This window comes from Thalia democratica, chromosome 1 (genome assembly GCF_965202585.1).
Source record: "Thalia democratica chromosome 1, ktThaDemo2.hap1.1, whole genome shotgun sequence".
NCBI classification, from domain to species: Eukaryota; Metazoa; Chordata; class Thaliacea; order Salpida; family Salpidae; genus Thalia; species Thalia democratica.
In genome coordinates, this window is record NC_139165.1 from 61117055 (window position 1) to 61132641 (window position 15587).

Sequence of the window (15587 nt, forward strand, 5' to 3'; positions counted from 1 at the left end):
CTTTTTTGCTTTTACTGAGGGAATAATTAGGTCAAGCAGCAAAATTTGTAACAATTTTATGATGTTAGAAGTATCTATTTAATTTTGTAGGTTAGAACACTAAGGTTTATTTGAAATATATTTAACATGTAACTTCCTTTTTAATTGAAATAAAAATCTTAACAATTAGTTGTAATAAAAACTTCTTAACACTATCAAATTTATATGCGAAAGTTAAATGATTTAAGATAAATTAAAATTTTGTGTTAATGTAAACGTACAAATACTTATAGTAAAAATTTTGCTAACATGGTGGTGCATGGGATAAAATTTGCTGAACTCTTCAATTACTTTTACAGATGTTTCTTCATGCTGCTTGCATGTGAGTCCAGTTAGTTGTGCTTTTAGTCCGCTTGGTGCAAGCAATACTACAAGTACTTAAATGTTTTTACAATATCTTAATATGTTTTCTCTAAAAGTATATGATGACGGTAAAAACTAATTGTTATATTTATGTTGTAAGCAGTTAAAAAAAGAAAGAAAAACACATTTTGATTATAACGACTTTTTAAAACAAAATATTTGGTTAAAACTTACATTATAAATGCTTAATGAAACTTATAATTAATAAGTAGCGTAATAAAAAACCTTCAAATGGATAATGGAGAAGTTGCGAATTAACTATTTTATTGAAGAGGTTGTAATTTAGCCTGAATAATTTCATATGCCTAGCAACCTCCAAGGTTGTACATATAGTGTGCTCTCCATGCAAAAAAAACTCAAACTTAAAAGATAACTGTTTGCTGTAAAAGGTTATAAAAAAATTTTAGTAAAATATCAGTCTTTAGCAAGTAATAAGTAAAACTTAGTTTAGATTAATTTCAAACTTAAGCTTAATTAACTAATTAACAGTAGCTTTTTTAGGTAAAGCAGACACAATAAAAATAACACATAACTTATTTTAGTTTGAAAAGCATATCATGATTTCAAAATAAAATTTTAACGATCATTCATACAAAAACTAATTTTTATTTATTCAAATTTTTACCACAAGCATTTCATTATTCAAATTTAGCTTACAACAACACAAAGTATAGTATTCTTTTAATTAAGTTTTTTTAAAGTACTATGTAAAATTTACAGAAAAACTACTTAGTTGAAAACTAATTATCAGAAAAATTATTTGAATGTAAATTTTTGATGTAATTATGCAATTTAGCTTTTACAAATTTAGCACCACGTTAGAGTACTACTAAATCAATTCAATTGATAATTTACAAGTATCAAAGCTATAAAACCGTTAGATCCTTGAATTCTTTAATTCAAAATGTTTGTTTATTATGTATCAATTTTACACATTGAAATATATATAAAGAAGTGATTTGAAAAGTAAATAGTAACTTACAGGGTTACCACTCGTTTTTTTTTAATTTTCCAGGTTTTCCGAATTTCTTCCAGGTTTTTAAAGGTTTACATTTTTGGTCTATTTTTATTTTTAAGTTAAGTTTAAGGTAAGAAACTGTTTAAAAAATATAAAAACTTAAAAGATACTGTAAAGATACTTAAGTATGTTTTTTTACTAAAATAAATTTTTGATGATGACAAATTTTTTTTATTTATATGATAGACTTTTTGAGTCAAATCGAAATTATACTACTGAACATGTGAAAATTGTTAGAATTTCAGGTTTTTTTAGTGATTTTTGTTCAAAATTCCAGGTTTTTTTTTTCAAAACTTCTCAAACTCCAGGTTTTTCCAGGATTTTTGCCTAAATTGTCAAATTCCAGGTTTTTCAAGGTTTTCAGGTAAAGTGGCAACCCTGAACTTAATAATATCTAAACCTGTTATTATCAGATGAAAAACAAGGTTTTGTAAACCATTTATTTATTCGTACAAATCCTTCTATCATCAAGCATCTGTAATAAAATATATTTTCTGAGCTACTGAATGCATATTATTGGAGAATTGTAATGTAATGAATATGTAGTTGAAGAAACTTGATCTTATAACTTAATTAAAAAGTTGTATAATTTTATTAAACACTTTTCAATAATAAAAAAAAATTCTTTAGAAAAACCTTTCAATCTGGTTTAAAATTGATTTGTAAAGCATACATCTAGCGTGATATGACAAACCAGTTTCCCAATTTCCAGGATCTGTACCTGGTTAATATTTATTAAAAACTTAAAAATAAGTCGAAAAAATACATCGGCATTTTTATATAATGTAACATAAAGCTAAAAACATTTATAACAAGTATTACTAAATCTAAAGGACTGAATCACATGTTATTCAAAATTTTTGTTACTCTTAATAAAAAAACAAAAATACTTGAAAAAATGTTTAAGTAGTAAATATACTGATAGTGATAATAATAAAAATCAAACAACTTAAAGTATATTCAAATCAACAAACAGTCTAAATGTAATTTTTTCAGTAATTCTTCAACAAAAGGCTCATCTCCCCACCAAAATACAAATAGTTCTTTATTGTCTAAATCCTGAAAATAATTAAGTGTGTGCAAACTTTAAAGAAACGTTTAAGCAAACAAAGTACAGGTTATAATAAAGATTAATTATAGTATAACAGTTAGCCCTCTTTAAAAAAAGCTAGTCCAACTCTCAAAATGTACTTAAATTCTATCCAAAGTCATAGTAAGTTTATTCACTTAACTGAAAAATGTCTGAGGCGCAACTTTATTTTAAATTTATATATTTATTTCAATTGCAGGAATGCTCTAATGTTTTATCTTTACTAATACTTTATAATCATGTTTATTTTATAAGCAAACTTTAACAGTTCCAAAATAAAGATTCATAACAGGAATTCTAAAATTGCAAATATTTTTAAAGTTAAACTATTTTCTAATTTGCAATAAATAAACTATTACTTTAAAAATTTTACTAATTAGTGTACATCAGGATTTACCAGAAATATGCAGTATTATTCGGGTTGTTAAAACTTATTTCTTATTTAAAAACAATATTTCCCAAAGGGGCAACCTTCTTACTTTGAGAACTACTAGTGTATATCTTAATAAATTTTCATTTTATTTGAACTTAAAGATTAAAATTTAAAAATGCCTTAGTAAATATTTCATATTTACTTATAACTTTTTGGTTTTTGCTTATTGATTTTGGCTGTAGTTTTGAAAAAAAAAACTCTTTTACTTAAAAAAAATCTTATTCACAAATTTATACAAAAACTAAACTTTAAGATGTAATTAATTTAATTATTTTGAGGAATAGGTAACTACTTATATATAAGTAAAGTTTGACTGTTTAACTTTAATAAGTTCTAGCCACAAACACAAATGATTAAAAACATATATATATATACATACAAAAAAAATAAGACACTAACATTATTAATCATAAATTTGAGAAAAATCATAACTACGATACAAAGGTATTGTTAGAGTCATTTAAGTGGGTATCAAAATTACAAATTTGGTTAGCTAAACTAGTTTTAAAATTAAAATTTAGATTCCTTTACTTAAAAAACATGCTAAATTACATTTACTTTTATATATAAACATAAGATGCTTCAAACATCAAAAAAATATAGAAAGTCAGCTTTTTGGAGTTTTGAAAAAAAAAATATTGTCAGTAAAATTAAATCATTAACTAGTAGTTACTTACCTAATATTGAGTCTAAAATGCAATGTTTACTATTTTATTCATTTAATCTAACTTACATAACTTAAGTTCAAAAACTAACAGGCGCATCAGACTTCTTAGGCAAATGTCTCCAGGTTGCAAGAATGTTTGACTGTAAAAATTTAGTATAAGCAATAACAATAGGATCATCAGTGATTCCCTTATGAGATGATGTAAATTTGTGCCACTTAATTCCTTTCAAATCAGCCTTAAAAATGTATTTAAGTAAAAAAATGTTTTAAAATTCATAAAACTAAAATATATTCAAAATATAAATTTATGTGCTTGCTTATAAAGATCCTAGTGAAACTAGTTCACTGGAATATATATTTATAACAAATTAAAACAGTATTCTTTCTCTATTACACTAACACATGTTTTGTTAACAAGTCAACACACTTCAACAGAGCTCTGTAAAAAAATACTGTAAAGAAAGAATGGAAGCTAAAGTGGGTATATACGTGTTTATTGAAATTAAAATATATACTATAAATTATTGTAGATTAATGGTTAATAATATTGGATGTTTTTTTGAATGTTTAACAACGGTTTAATATTTTGAATCAGTATTTTTTGAACTTTATGTGAGTACTTTATATTATGATTTGTTAACTTATTTTGTATTTCACTTTACTTTATTTAATTTATACTTAATAATTATAAATTCTTTATATTTTTATAACAGTGGGATTTAACATTATGTATTGTTTCTATTATTAATCATTAGTCTTCAACAATCTATAGTATTTATTTTTAATTTTAATAAACACATATGTATATCCACTTTAGCTTCTATTCTTTCTTTACAGTATTTTTTTTACAGAGCTCCATTGAAGTGTGTTGATTTGTTAACACAACACAGAAACATGTTTTAGTGTAATAAAGAAAGAATACTGTTTATTTTTTTCATTATTAAAACTAAAATCATGACTAAATAATGGTAAAGACTATTACATTTACTTTAAAAAAAAACTAGAATTTTGTTATCAATCTATAATGGATCATAAAATAAATATTAGAGCCAAATTTATTCAATATTTATAACATGATTACAACTATTTAAACAGTTTAACTTAAACAACATAAAAATTAGAAAAACTATTATTAAAACAGAGTAGTTAACAAATTTAAAACAAATTCTAATGTAAAGAGTAAAATTTTGTTGAAAATAAACTACTTAAGGTTAAAAATAAAATCTATTTTTTAAGATAAACAAAGAGCATCTTATTCCGAACAGGCTTTCTTAAGACATTTGCCAGTGAGGCACTTTTTAAGTTGATCTTATTGTTAAGATTTTTATTGTAGCTTTTAGTGATTTATGACATAAAGTTATTTTTGAGATATAACGGTACAAAGTGATAGCGCTTAATAGCTTATTTATAGCAGGACCAAGTCTAATAAGAAATAAAATTTAATTTTTTTTATGACTAATAAATTTTTAAACAACCATTCTAAAACTCAGGGTGGCAAATTTAGCAAATTTTCCCTAGATTTTTCAAAGTAATTCTCTTTTTTTTTGACCATTTTTTAGTTATTTATGTTAAATAAAATTGTGCTTCTTTAATGACTCAAAATACATTGCAATATCACTATTATTTAATCTTTGTTTAATTCTATTGCAACCTGTACTATTATTTTGAATCAATTTTTTCAAAGTTCTTCTCGTATGACTCTTTAAAAGCCTTTATGTTAATATATCACATAAACAGCCATACAATCTAGTTAAAATTTGTTGTTAGTTTTAATTTGTTAATTTTTTTTCTCATTTTTTAACGATGTATTTATTTAAGTAATATTTTAAAACTTGCAACAACTAATATAAAGTTAAATAAAAATAAAAACAAGTTGCATCAGTGAGAAATAGGATGTTGTTGACTGACTTTACATGACACTCAACAAAAAAAACATAATAATGACATAAGGATTTAAAATCTAGAAAAAAAATATTTTTCAAGGCTAACTTATTGAATTACATTAAGGGCATAGGGGGGGGTAAACACCCTTTTTTGGTTTTTGATCTTATTTTATATAGTTTTTACTAAGCTACAAGATGCTTTTTACAGATTTAAAAAATTCAAAATAATTTTTGAGATATAGCCGGTCAAAGTCGGAGCCAACAATAGGTTCCTTATGAGAGGCGCAAACTAAAACGGCAAATAACTAGAAATCACTAAAAATCTATCTCCTCCTACGTTTTTTGAGATAACTATCTCAAATTTTCAGGAAATGTTCCTTGCAGTATTTAGAAAATTCTGTCGAAAGGAATTAAAAAAAAATTATTTAAAAAAAAATTTATAATAAAAAAACAAAAAAAAAACTGTTTTTTTTGTTTATTTTTTATATAATTTTTTTATTTATAATTTTTTTAAAAAATCCTTCCGACAGAATTTTCTAAATATATCAAGGAACACTTCCTAAAAGTTTAAGGTAGTTATCTCAAAAAACGTAGGAGAAGATAGATTTTTAGTGAAATAGTCTATTTTTGCTGTTTTAGTTTGCGCCTCCCATAAGGAACCTATTGTCGGCTCCGACTTTGACCCGCTATATCTCAAAAATTTCTTTGAATTTTTAAAATCTGTAAAAAGCATCTTGCAGCTTAGTAAAAACTATATAAAATAAGATAAAAAACCAAAAAAGGGTGTTTACCCCCCCCCCCTATGCCCTTAAAGTGAAAGTTTCTTCAAATCACATCTAAAATTTTAAACAAGTTGTTTTTGTGGTAGTTCCCAATTGTATAATTATTTCCAGCTAAAAACTCAAAGATTGCTGTATTTATAAGCACCCTATTATATGTGCTTCTGAATTGATTGACGTTTACTAAACTATTGAGAAATACTGCTTTTGAATATTCAATGTTTAAAATTTAAGTCAATTAAGATTTTTTTAAGTTTGTGGGCATATAGTACCATAAAACTTAAATAAATTATTAAAATAACTGAAATTTGAAAGTATACTAATACTTGATAATGTATAGTTATATCTCTTAACTGTTTCTGTTTAACATAATTCAAATAATGACAAATTTTTATTACACATTTAAAACAAAAACTACAATGTTGTTTCATAGAGTAGTAGATATATTTTAGAAGTTGTGCTAAATTGCTATAAAAAATAGGAAGAGTTATAATTGATAAAATACCTATTCATCAGTAGATATTACCTGTACTTTTTACAAAGCTGTCTGTATCTAAATAGTTTTTTTTTAATTGATATACTATACTACAAGCATTTTATGGATAGTTTACACTTGAAAACTTTTAAGGGTTGATGTTAATTTTAGTAAAAAATATTTTGTCCTTCCCATATGGCCTTAAATTGAATATTTTTATTGAAAAGTGTTAGATATTTTTTAAATACTAAATGTTATTTTTGTAAATAACTGAAAATTCCAAAGTATAAAAACTATTGTTTAAATCAAAAAAACATTAATTTTAATATACTTAATTTTTGTCAAAATTATAAACAAACCAAAGTAAAGAAAGTAGAGTGACAATCATCTAGCTTTGCTCCATTGATATTTCCAACTAAATTCATTTTAATTCATTGTTCTTACAAAAAAATCAAAAAACATTTACAAAATGCTGTTATAAATCTGTATTAAAGCTATAATTGTAACTTTATAAATATTACACCATTTACACTAAAACAGCTAACATCAGTGTATAACTAACTGAATTTATTGTAAATGATAAAATTTAAATTTAAGCAGCAGGTTTGTCACTGTTAACTAACAAATTTTAAGAGCTAAGCTCTACAAACTTAAATTTAAGACCTTAATCAACATTATTTTGAAACATTTTAAGGTGAAACTTTTTATAAATACTAGTTACATTAGGGGCATATAAACACAGGGTTACAACTATTTGAAGCAAAAGAGCTAGTACAAGTGATTAAAAATTAATGTGAGTTACATCAGATTATATGGAGTTTGAGTTAAGTGATAAAAAGTGTCAAGAAACAAATTTTGAAAAAAAATGTTGTTAATCAACCTTAATACTTAAAAAACGATAATAATAACAAAAAAAAAATTAGGAGAAATGAAAAGGTTTTAAGAAAAAAGTTTGTTTTAACCAGAATTTCAACAAAAACTTTCTTTTAAATGCAAAGTTGTTAAAAAAAATTTGGAATTTTTTTAATAAACTTTATTCGCTTGAAGGGTTAGATTAACTATTATAATAAAAACTTATCTTTATTCATTATTGATAGAACTTAAAATTGTATTTAACTTACAAATTTTAATTATTGTTAGAAACAATATTTTAAACAATATAAAAAAGACACTCAGTGCAGAATCCAGATATATTTCACACTACTTTTATCAGTGGATACATACCAACCAATAAAAAGTAAATTTAAATTATTTAGTAACAGTAGTAATCATCATAAACAAATAATTATTAAACTCAAAGTCAATTCCACAAAACTAATTAAAACACTAATTATTAAAGCTGATTAAATACAAACATACAAACACCAAAAAGAGCACAAGTAAATAAAGCAACACTATAGCTAAATTCTTTTTGCCTACATTTACAAGGGTAATTTTCTATTTAAAAACATATAGCTTCCATTCTAACCAAGTCAAACACATTATAACAACTTTTAATTATCTCTCCAAATTGAAATTTTTAGCACAACTCTGATTGATGACCAAATGTTCCGCAATAGCAGATATTTTTATAGCATTCATAATTTTATTAGAATTCTCTTCTTATTCTTTTTCAGCTAAATTCAAAAACTTATCAATGCAAATAGGTATGTGTTCTTTGACTTTTTTCTTCAGCCGTCTATTAGTAAGACCGATATAGCTACTGTCGCAATGGCGTTTGTCTATAACAATGCTTTTATTAAATGTGGGTATCTTATTTTTGCCTTCAGGTGCCAACATAGGTAAAAACTACTCATGGTTTTGCAGCTGAAAAAGAAGAACTTAATAGTTATCTTTCCTATTAAAACCCAGTTGAAGTGTGTTGATTCGTTGACACACAGAAACATATGTTGGTAGAATAAAGGAAGATTACTGTATAATTTGTTTTTATTTATATTCCAGTGAAGTTACTTCACTAGGATCTTTTGTTAGCAAACGATTAAAACTATATTTTGAACAGTTATAATAACTTATATTGATTATGATATTGTATAACAAAATTGATTGGATATTTTAATTTTTAATATATAAATTTAATTCCTACTATGAATTTATATAGTTTGTTTTCAAAAAGGTATCTTTCTAGATTAAACATATTAGGCTTAAAACATTGATTTTTGGCCAAAAAAATATGATTAAAAAAGACATCTATTTCAATATAATTTTGGCTTGATATTTGTGCAACATCATCATAGGTTTGGCTTTGTTTTTAAGGCTAAACAAGCAAAATTCTTAATATGTATTATCACTTGTCTCTTTCTTAACTTTGAGAAATAATTATTCTATAATCAAAAAACCTATGTATTAAAATAAGAAAAACTTTGGTGGTTTGTCCTATAGCAAACACCAACAAGCATAAAAAATTATTATTGAAAATTACACAGTTTAGAAAAATAATAAAACTAAAACCCAAAATCAAGTATTATTGTTTGTATAGGATCATTGATTTTTTTTTGTTGCAGTATTGGCAGATACCTGGTTGGGCATTTGAGCTTCATGATCTTCTTATACTTTGTAGTTTTTAGTGTTGAGATTTTAACTTTGTGACAATTAGCCAACATTTTAACAAGGAATTTTTATCTGTGAAGTAGACAGATTTTATTTTTATTTAATTTAAAGTAATTTTTAAAGGGCAGGTAGAACTATTGACGATTTAACCTACTTGCTTAACCTTCAAAAACGTTTATCTTTGTAAAGGAAATAGTGAGACTAATGTTTTCCTTCCAATAAAAAATACTTGCATAACAAAATAGTAACAGATAACCTAAGACCTTTTTCTAATGTATAACATATATGTATATGTAGTGTATATGTTTAATAAAATTAATTCTTAAAAACATTCTTTTCATACAAAAATACTTTACCAATCTACTAACTAACTCTAAAATACTCACTTCTATTTCTAAAATAGCTTAATCTGAAATTTTCTTAAGCCTTGAGTTCAACAAAACAATATCTAGAAATTTTACAAAATGGCTTAATTAAGTTCTATTCCAAGCTACCTCTACAGTTTTGGATAAAGTTACACAACTAAGCTACTATAATTATTATTTTTTAGTAAAATTTTCTTGTAATGACTAAAAACGTTTCCTTGTTTTAATGTTTATTCTTGAACGAAAAAAAAAACATTTTTATTTATAAATTTATATGTACCACAGATGTTCTTGTGTTAAAACTTTATTTCAACTAACGGCGTTTCACTGCTCAAAAATAAATTTAAGAACAGATCTACGGAGTCTCAAAAATCTCTAAGAATCCGTAAATTTGAGACTCCGTAGATCTGTTCTTAAATTTATTTGAGAGCAGTGAAACGCTGTAGTTGAAGTAAAGTTTTAACACAAGAACATCTGTGGTATATTTTCCGATAAGCTTAGCTTATCAGGATCTCAAGGATTTAACGCCTTTTAACGTTACATCTTATATATATATGTATATATTTATAATATAAAAAATCAACTAATTTTCAATTCGTTTACTTAGTTTCAATGCTTTGTGCATCTCCTCAGAACGAAATAAAGAACAAAGTAAAATTTTTAAAGAATCACACAAAAAACACATCGTGACGTTTCAACTAAAATTGAATGATTTTAGTTAGCCTATTTTAAAAACAACTTATGTACAAGTCAACTTAGTTTTGCTTTGTTTGTTCTTGTTTTCGGATTTATTTTGTTGTTATTTTTTTTTATTATTTACATAGTGGTTTTTGTTTTTCTAAAATACATGTTTTGATTATGGAGGCAGGGTTGCTGTCTTTCTTTTCTTTTATTTAATGATAATTCTTTTTTAACTTTTTCAATCTCGTACTTTTCTAAGCAACATAAATGGCATGTTTTATTGTTTTCGGTTTTGTTTTGATTCTGCAGAGTATTTCCCATTTTAAATTATAGTCTTTTTTTGCGTTTTTTAACTCCCAAATATAGTCCGATAATTCGGTATTATGCCTTTTTTGTTTGTATGTAAAGCTTGCTTTATGGTTGCTATATCTGTTTTTAAATGTTGTACTAGTGGAACTTACGTAAAATTTTGTTATATCTTCTGTTTTTATAGTTGCTTGGTAGATTATATTTTTTGATAGGCAATTATTGTTTAACGGGCATTTTTCTTTCCTGCAGTTGCAGGTTTTTTCTTGTTGTTTGAAGTTGAGGTTGTTTAATATTTTGTTATTGTGTTTAAAATTATTTGTTTTAAAATTTTCCGTACAGCTATAAGAAATTTTGAGTGTGTTCCTGTTTAAGATTTTGTGATATGAGTGGTTTGTGTCAAAATGTTTATTTACCAGGTTTAAGAATTCTTTGCCTATTTTAGTTGCTACAGTTAGGGAAAAAGGTGGGTTGAAATAAATAACTTTTATTTTTCTTTGCTTTTTTGTTGTTTTTTCATTTGTTTTTTGGTATGTTAGGTTGAATTTGTAGTTGGCGAATTATAGTGCGGATTGATAACTATGTTTTATACGGTTAAATGATTCTTCGTTTCTTGATAAATGTATATATACATATATTAATAGTTTTTTTTTAAGTTCTGGTCGATAGTGCTCCACAAATTGAATTGGAGCTGAATATTAATCTGATCATATAAAAAAAACAATAGGTTTATACGACCGTTTCGTATATGAGATATATAACCTTATATACTTATCAATAAAGCTAAAGTTTATTTTACGTTTAGCTCCAATCTAATTCACCTTTTTTATTTAGTTTTACTTATAAATTTTTCTATACCTTCCATTAATTTGTTCAAAAACTTCTTTCAGTATTATTTTAACAACTGATGATCTCTTATATCTTAATTTAGAAGTGAAACATTGTTTTGTTTATAATAAACTGTGAAAATGAAATAAAAATTCTAGAATACTAATAAAACTTTAAAAACAAAAATTTGATTGCTTCTTAACTTAAAATAATCTTCTCTTGATTTTGAGCTATTATTTTTTTTACAAACTTGTATATGTATGTATGTATATCACAAACAAATCATTACGGTTCTATTATGATTATTCTAGTAGCTAGGATATGTCATCAAAAAAAAAAGTTAAATAGACAATAACATAAAACATAATTAAAAACAAACAAAAGCAAAGATGAAACTTTAGTCATTATCAAATCATTAAATTAATAAGTTCAAAAATAGACACACTAAATTTGCAAAAACGTTTAAAACTATTTAGAATAGCCTTTAGAATAACAGCGACAGATACTAAAAAGCTTATTCCGTTTATTAAAGCTAAATTCTGATTTAATTTTATAATCTCATGTTTTTCATGTTACAAAAAGTACAAAAGTATTTTAAGTTAAAATTGTTTTTGTCCGTGTTAAAATTTGCAAGTTAATATTTAAGTCTTTATTTATGTCTTTTAAGTTCAATATAAAACTTATAAGCGTGGTTCTAAGTTTGTACTTGATGTCGTTAAAGAAACATTTATGCCGTTTATATCTATTATTTAACATTAAACCGAATCACCCCTAATACTCCTCTCTATTTTTAAATGTTACCAGTTACCACTGTCGCTCTATAAATTGCATTTGTTATCAAACAGTTGCCATCCACCAGGCATTTATCTTTACAGTTGCATAAAAGTAAGCGATGTGTAAGATCATTGTTAAAAAATTATATACACGGTATAATGTTACTTTAATAATATAGATTATAATTAAACACTGGCATACTTACATTTTCCATCCGCTTACAATTCCCATTAATTTTTTCTTTCTTTAATTATTTTATTTTTAATTTTTAATTATCATTATATTTTTTAATATTACTGTTACCCCTAACCCTTGCTCTTGGTCGGTAAGCGGTTCTCTAATTTGATCGGGTAAGAATTAATCCTTGAAGGGAGCTTAGCGGTCCCGAAACAACAAATGATAGTACACAATCATATACTGTTTTATATGCGAAAAAATAGCAAATGTGTGAAAGCAAAAAACAGAATGTCCGGTTAATGTCAAATGCTTACAGAAAACTCTATTTATTAGGCTACCATAAAATCTTTAAAATGGCACCAAGTATTATATTGGTCCGACCGTATCGTCATCCAAAGATTGTTATACAAAACACAAAAAATAGTTTCAAACAAGAAAATACGGCAATGCTAAAACATAACCACAAAATTATAAGTGGAAGCTTAAAACAAATAAAACTGATTTTGAAATTATTTGGGAAACATAACGAACAATAAAAAAAACAATTACAGCCGGAAAAGTAGGTGTTAGTTATGTATTTTGTAATTTTGGGCAGTCATAAAGTTTTTACTTTCTATTTTGTTATTTTAATAATTCTAGTTTGCTAAGAAATATTTGACCATGAGGTAAAACTTTAAGAAAAAAAAGCCCATTTTGTTTACGTAAAGTATAGATCCGAACATGAGGGTAAGAATGTAGTGTTTTTTAGAAAACGTCGAGATGAGAAAACAAAACAGTATAAAATCACAAACATGTTTAAGAAATCTACACAAAGTATTGAAGACGGACAATTAGCTTATTATTATCTGTCTCTCATAGTTGACAAACAAGAACTGTCTCACACCATTAGGGAAAAAACGTTTATTCCTGTTTTAAAAACAGTTCTGCAAAAATTCATTCATTTTAAAAACACCAGTAATATTTTACGTTCTGTTACCTTAAGCAAAAACACTGTGAAAAGACGTATAGACGAAATGTCAGAATGTGTTGTACATAAGTTAGTTCGAATGATGTGCAATAATTTTTTTTCGATGTATGTTGACGAGTCCATTTTGCCGGAAAATAATTTTATTTTTCTTGTTTGCGTGCGTTTAATAGTTGATGATACAACATACGAAGAACTAGCGTTCTCCCAACTAATGGAAACGCATGGCACAGAAAGGTTTGTGTTTGAAAAAAAAAAAAAATTAAGTAAATAAAATACCTTCAAAATATCTTATAGGATTTGCAACAGATGGTGCTCCATCTATGATGGGAAAGTATCGTGAATTAATCACATATTACAAAGAGTTAAACCCTGATGTATTTACTATTCATTGCGATATACATCGCCAACATTCAATTGCAAAATTTTGAGCGTCCGTTTAAATGACTTATTAAACTTTGTGATAAAAGCTGTCAACAAATTAAAAAGGCATGATTTACAAAGTCGTCTGTTTAAACAACTGTGCAATGACAATGATGAGGTTTTTGATAAGTTGATAATGTTTACAGAAGTGAAATGGTTATCAAAAAAAGGAAACTGTCTAGAAAGTTTTTGGCTGTTTTTGATTGAGTTATTGATTTTTTTCTTAAAAGGATAAGGTATTGGCAGACAATCTTGTTAAAAGAAAAATAGACATTGCTTATATGTCAGACTTATATTATTAGATCCACAATCTAAATACAACTTTACAAGGTAAAAACTTAAATCTTGTATAAGTCAAAAGTAAGATAATCAGTTTTAGAAACCAACTTTAATTGTATGGAATTTTTTTTTAAATAATCAGTTTCCACAGTTTGCAAGTTTGGAAAACTTAAAACTTCAAATAAGTGAAGGTGAAGTAGAAGTATTTTCATCTCATCTGGAACAGCTTAAACATGATATTGTTAAACAGTTTACTGACATTTTTCAATTAAAAGTCCCGAAGTGGATTATGGATCCCTTCGAAGCAGATCTTTTTAGCGTATTACATTTTACTTTCTTTGAAGAAGTTATAACCTATAATTCAAGTATTCACACGTTTGTTATTAGTGTTTTTTATCTACTTTTAAAAGTTACTTTAAAGTTGTATATATATTTTTTAGTTCATATGTTACTAAACAAAACTCATAGTACATTATTAAATATAAAATTCAAATAATTTTTGTTTAGTTTTATTTTCTTTCATTTTGCTTTTCGTTTAATTGATTGTTTATTAATAAAGATCTAAATATCTAATTAAATGATAAAAAAAAACTATGTGTAGTAGCTCGTAAGAAACTCTATAAGCATGTGGTGTACAACTCGATAACCGGAAGGTTCCTTTGTACACCAGGTCCTTAGACCGAACTTTTTGAGCGCTTTTTTTATCGTTCAATAACAATATATATAGATGTTAAATTCTCTTAATTTTAGAAATATTTTATTAGTGATTTTTACTTTATTTTCAAAAATTTTCGCTATTTTAATTTTTTTGAATATATATACTTTTTTTTATTCTAGCACTCTAACTGGATTCAAAAAGCTGTTTTTTAAAGATTTTTCTATAGATTGTACTTTTGCGTTATGGATTTCAAAATGTCGTTGGTTATGCAAGGTTTATATTTCGATATGAATTAGCTTAAGATAATTTATATAATGTACTTGGAACATTTTGTTAGTAGTTTCTTTAATTTTTTGCTATTACATGATAAAACTTTGTATACATATTAACATTTTGAACTAATGATCATCTTAGTTTTTTGTTTAATAATAGTACGTGAAGAATCACTTAAAATTTTTAATTAAAATTCTTGTGGTCTGATGACCAAATGATATGATCAAACCTTCTTAACTCGAGCTTGTTTCACGGCATACGAAAGACCAGGCTTCGGATCTGTGCACTTGCCAATGTTTTCTTTAAAATTTTAAAGGTACTAATGTTTTAAGTTTTTAAACCTTTTTATTCTTTCAGCTACTTTATGCAGGTTTCAATCAAAAACTTTTATGTGCAATAGAAAATTGTTAGATATATGGAACAAAAATACCTAAAATAATAACTTTCGGAACACTAGTTATACGACCACGATCATTATTTTGATTGAAAAATTTTTATTTGATAAACTTTATCATTTAGAAATTTTATATTTAAATCACCAATTATATAAATGATTTGTAATTAT

The 15587-nt window shown here is 25.3% G+C and overlaps 1 protein-coding gene across 2 annotated transcripts in view; it reads right to left on the bottom strand.

Moving 5' to 3' along the window:
* Nucleotides 1–7232, bottom strand: part of LOC145838296 (mediator of RNA polymerase II transcription subunit 13-like) — a 56024-nt gene extending 48792 nt beyond the window's left edge. For both annotated transcript variants that reach the window (XM_082946920.1, XM_082946243.1), the window contains exons 1-7: nt 7107–7232; nt 3700–3846; nt 2395–2479; nt 2057–2141; nt 1821–1895; nt 628–782; nt 289–407 (exon numbers count right to left, since the gene is read on the bottom strand). In XM_082946920.1, coding sequence (XP_082803046.1) covers nt 289–407; nt 628–782; nt 1821–1895; nt 2057–2141; nt 2395–2479; nt 3700–3846; nt 7107–7172 — 732 coding nt within the window. In that variant the 5' untranslated portion in view covers nt 7173–7232. The remainder of the gene's footprint in view (nt 1–288; nt 408–627; nt 783–1820; nt 1896–2056; nt 2142–2394; nt 2480–3699; nt 3847–7106) is intronic.
* Nucleotides 7233–15587: the final 8355 nt, after the last annotated feature.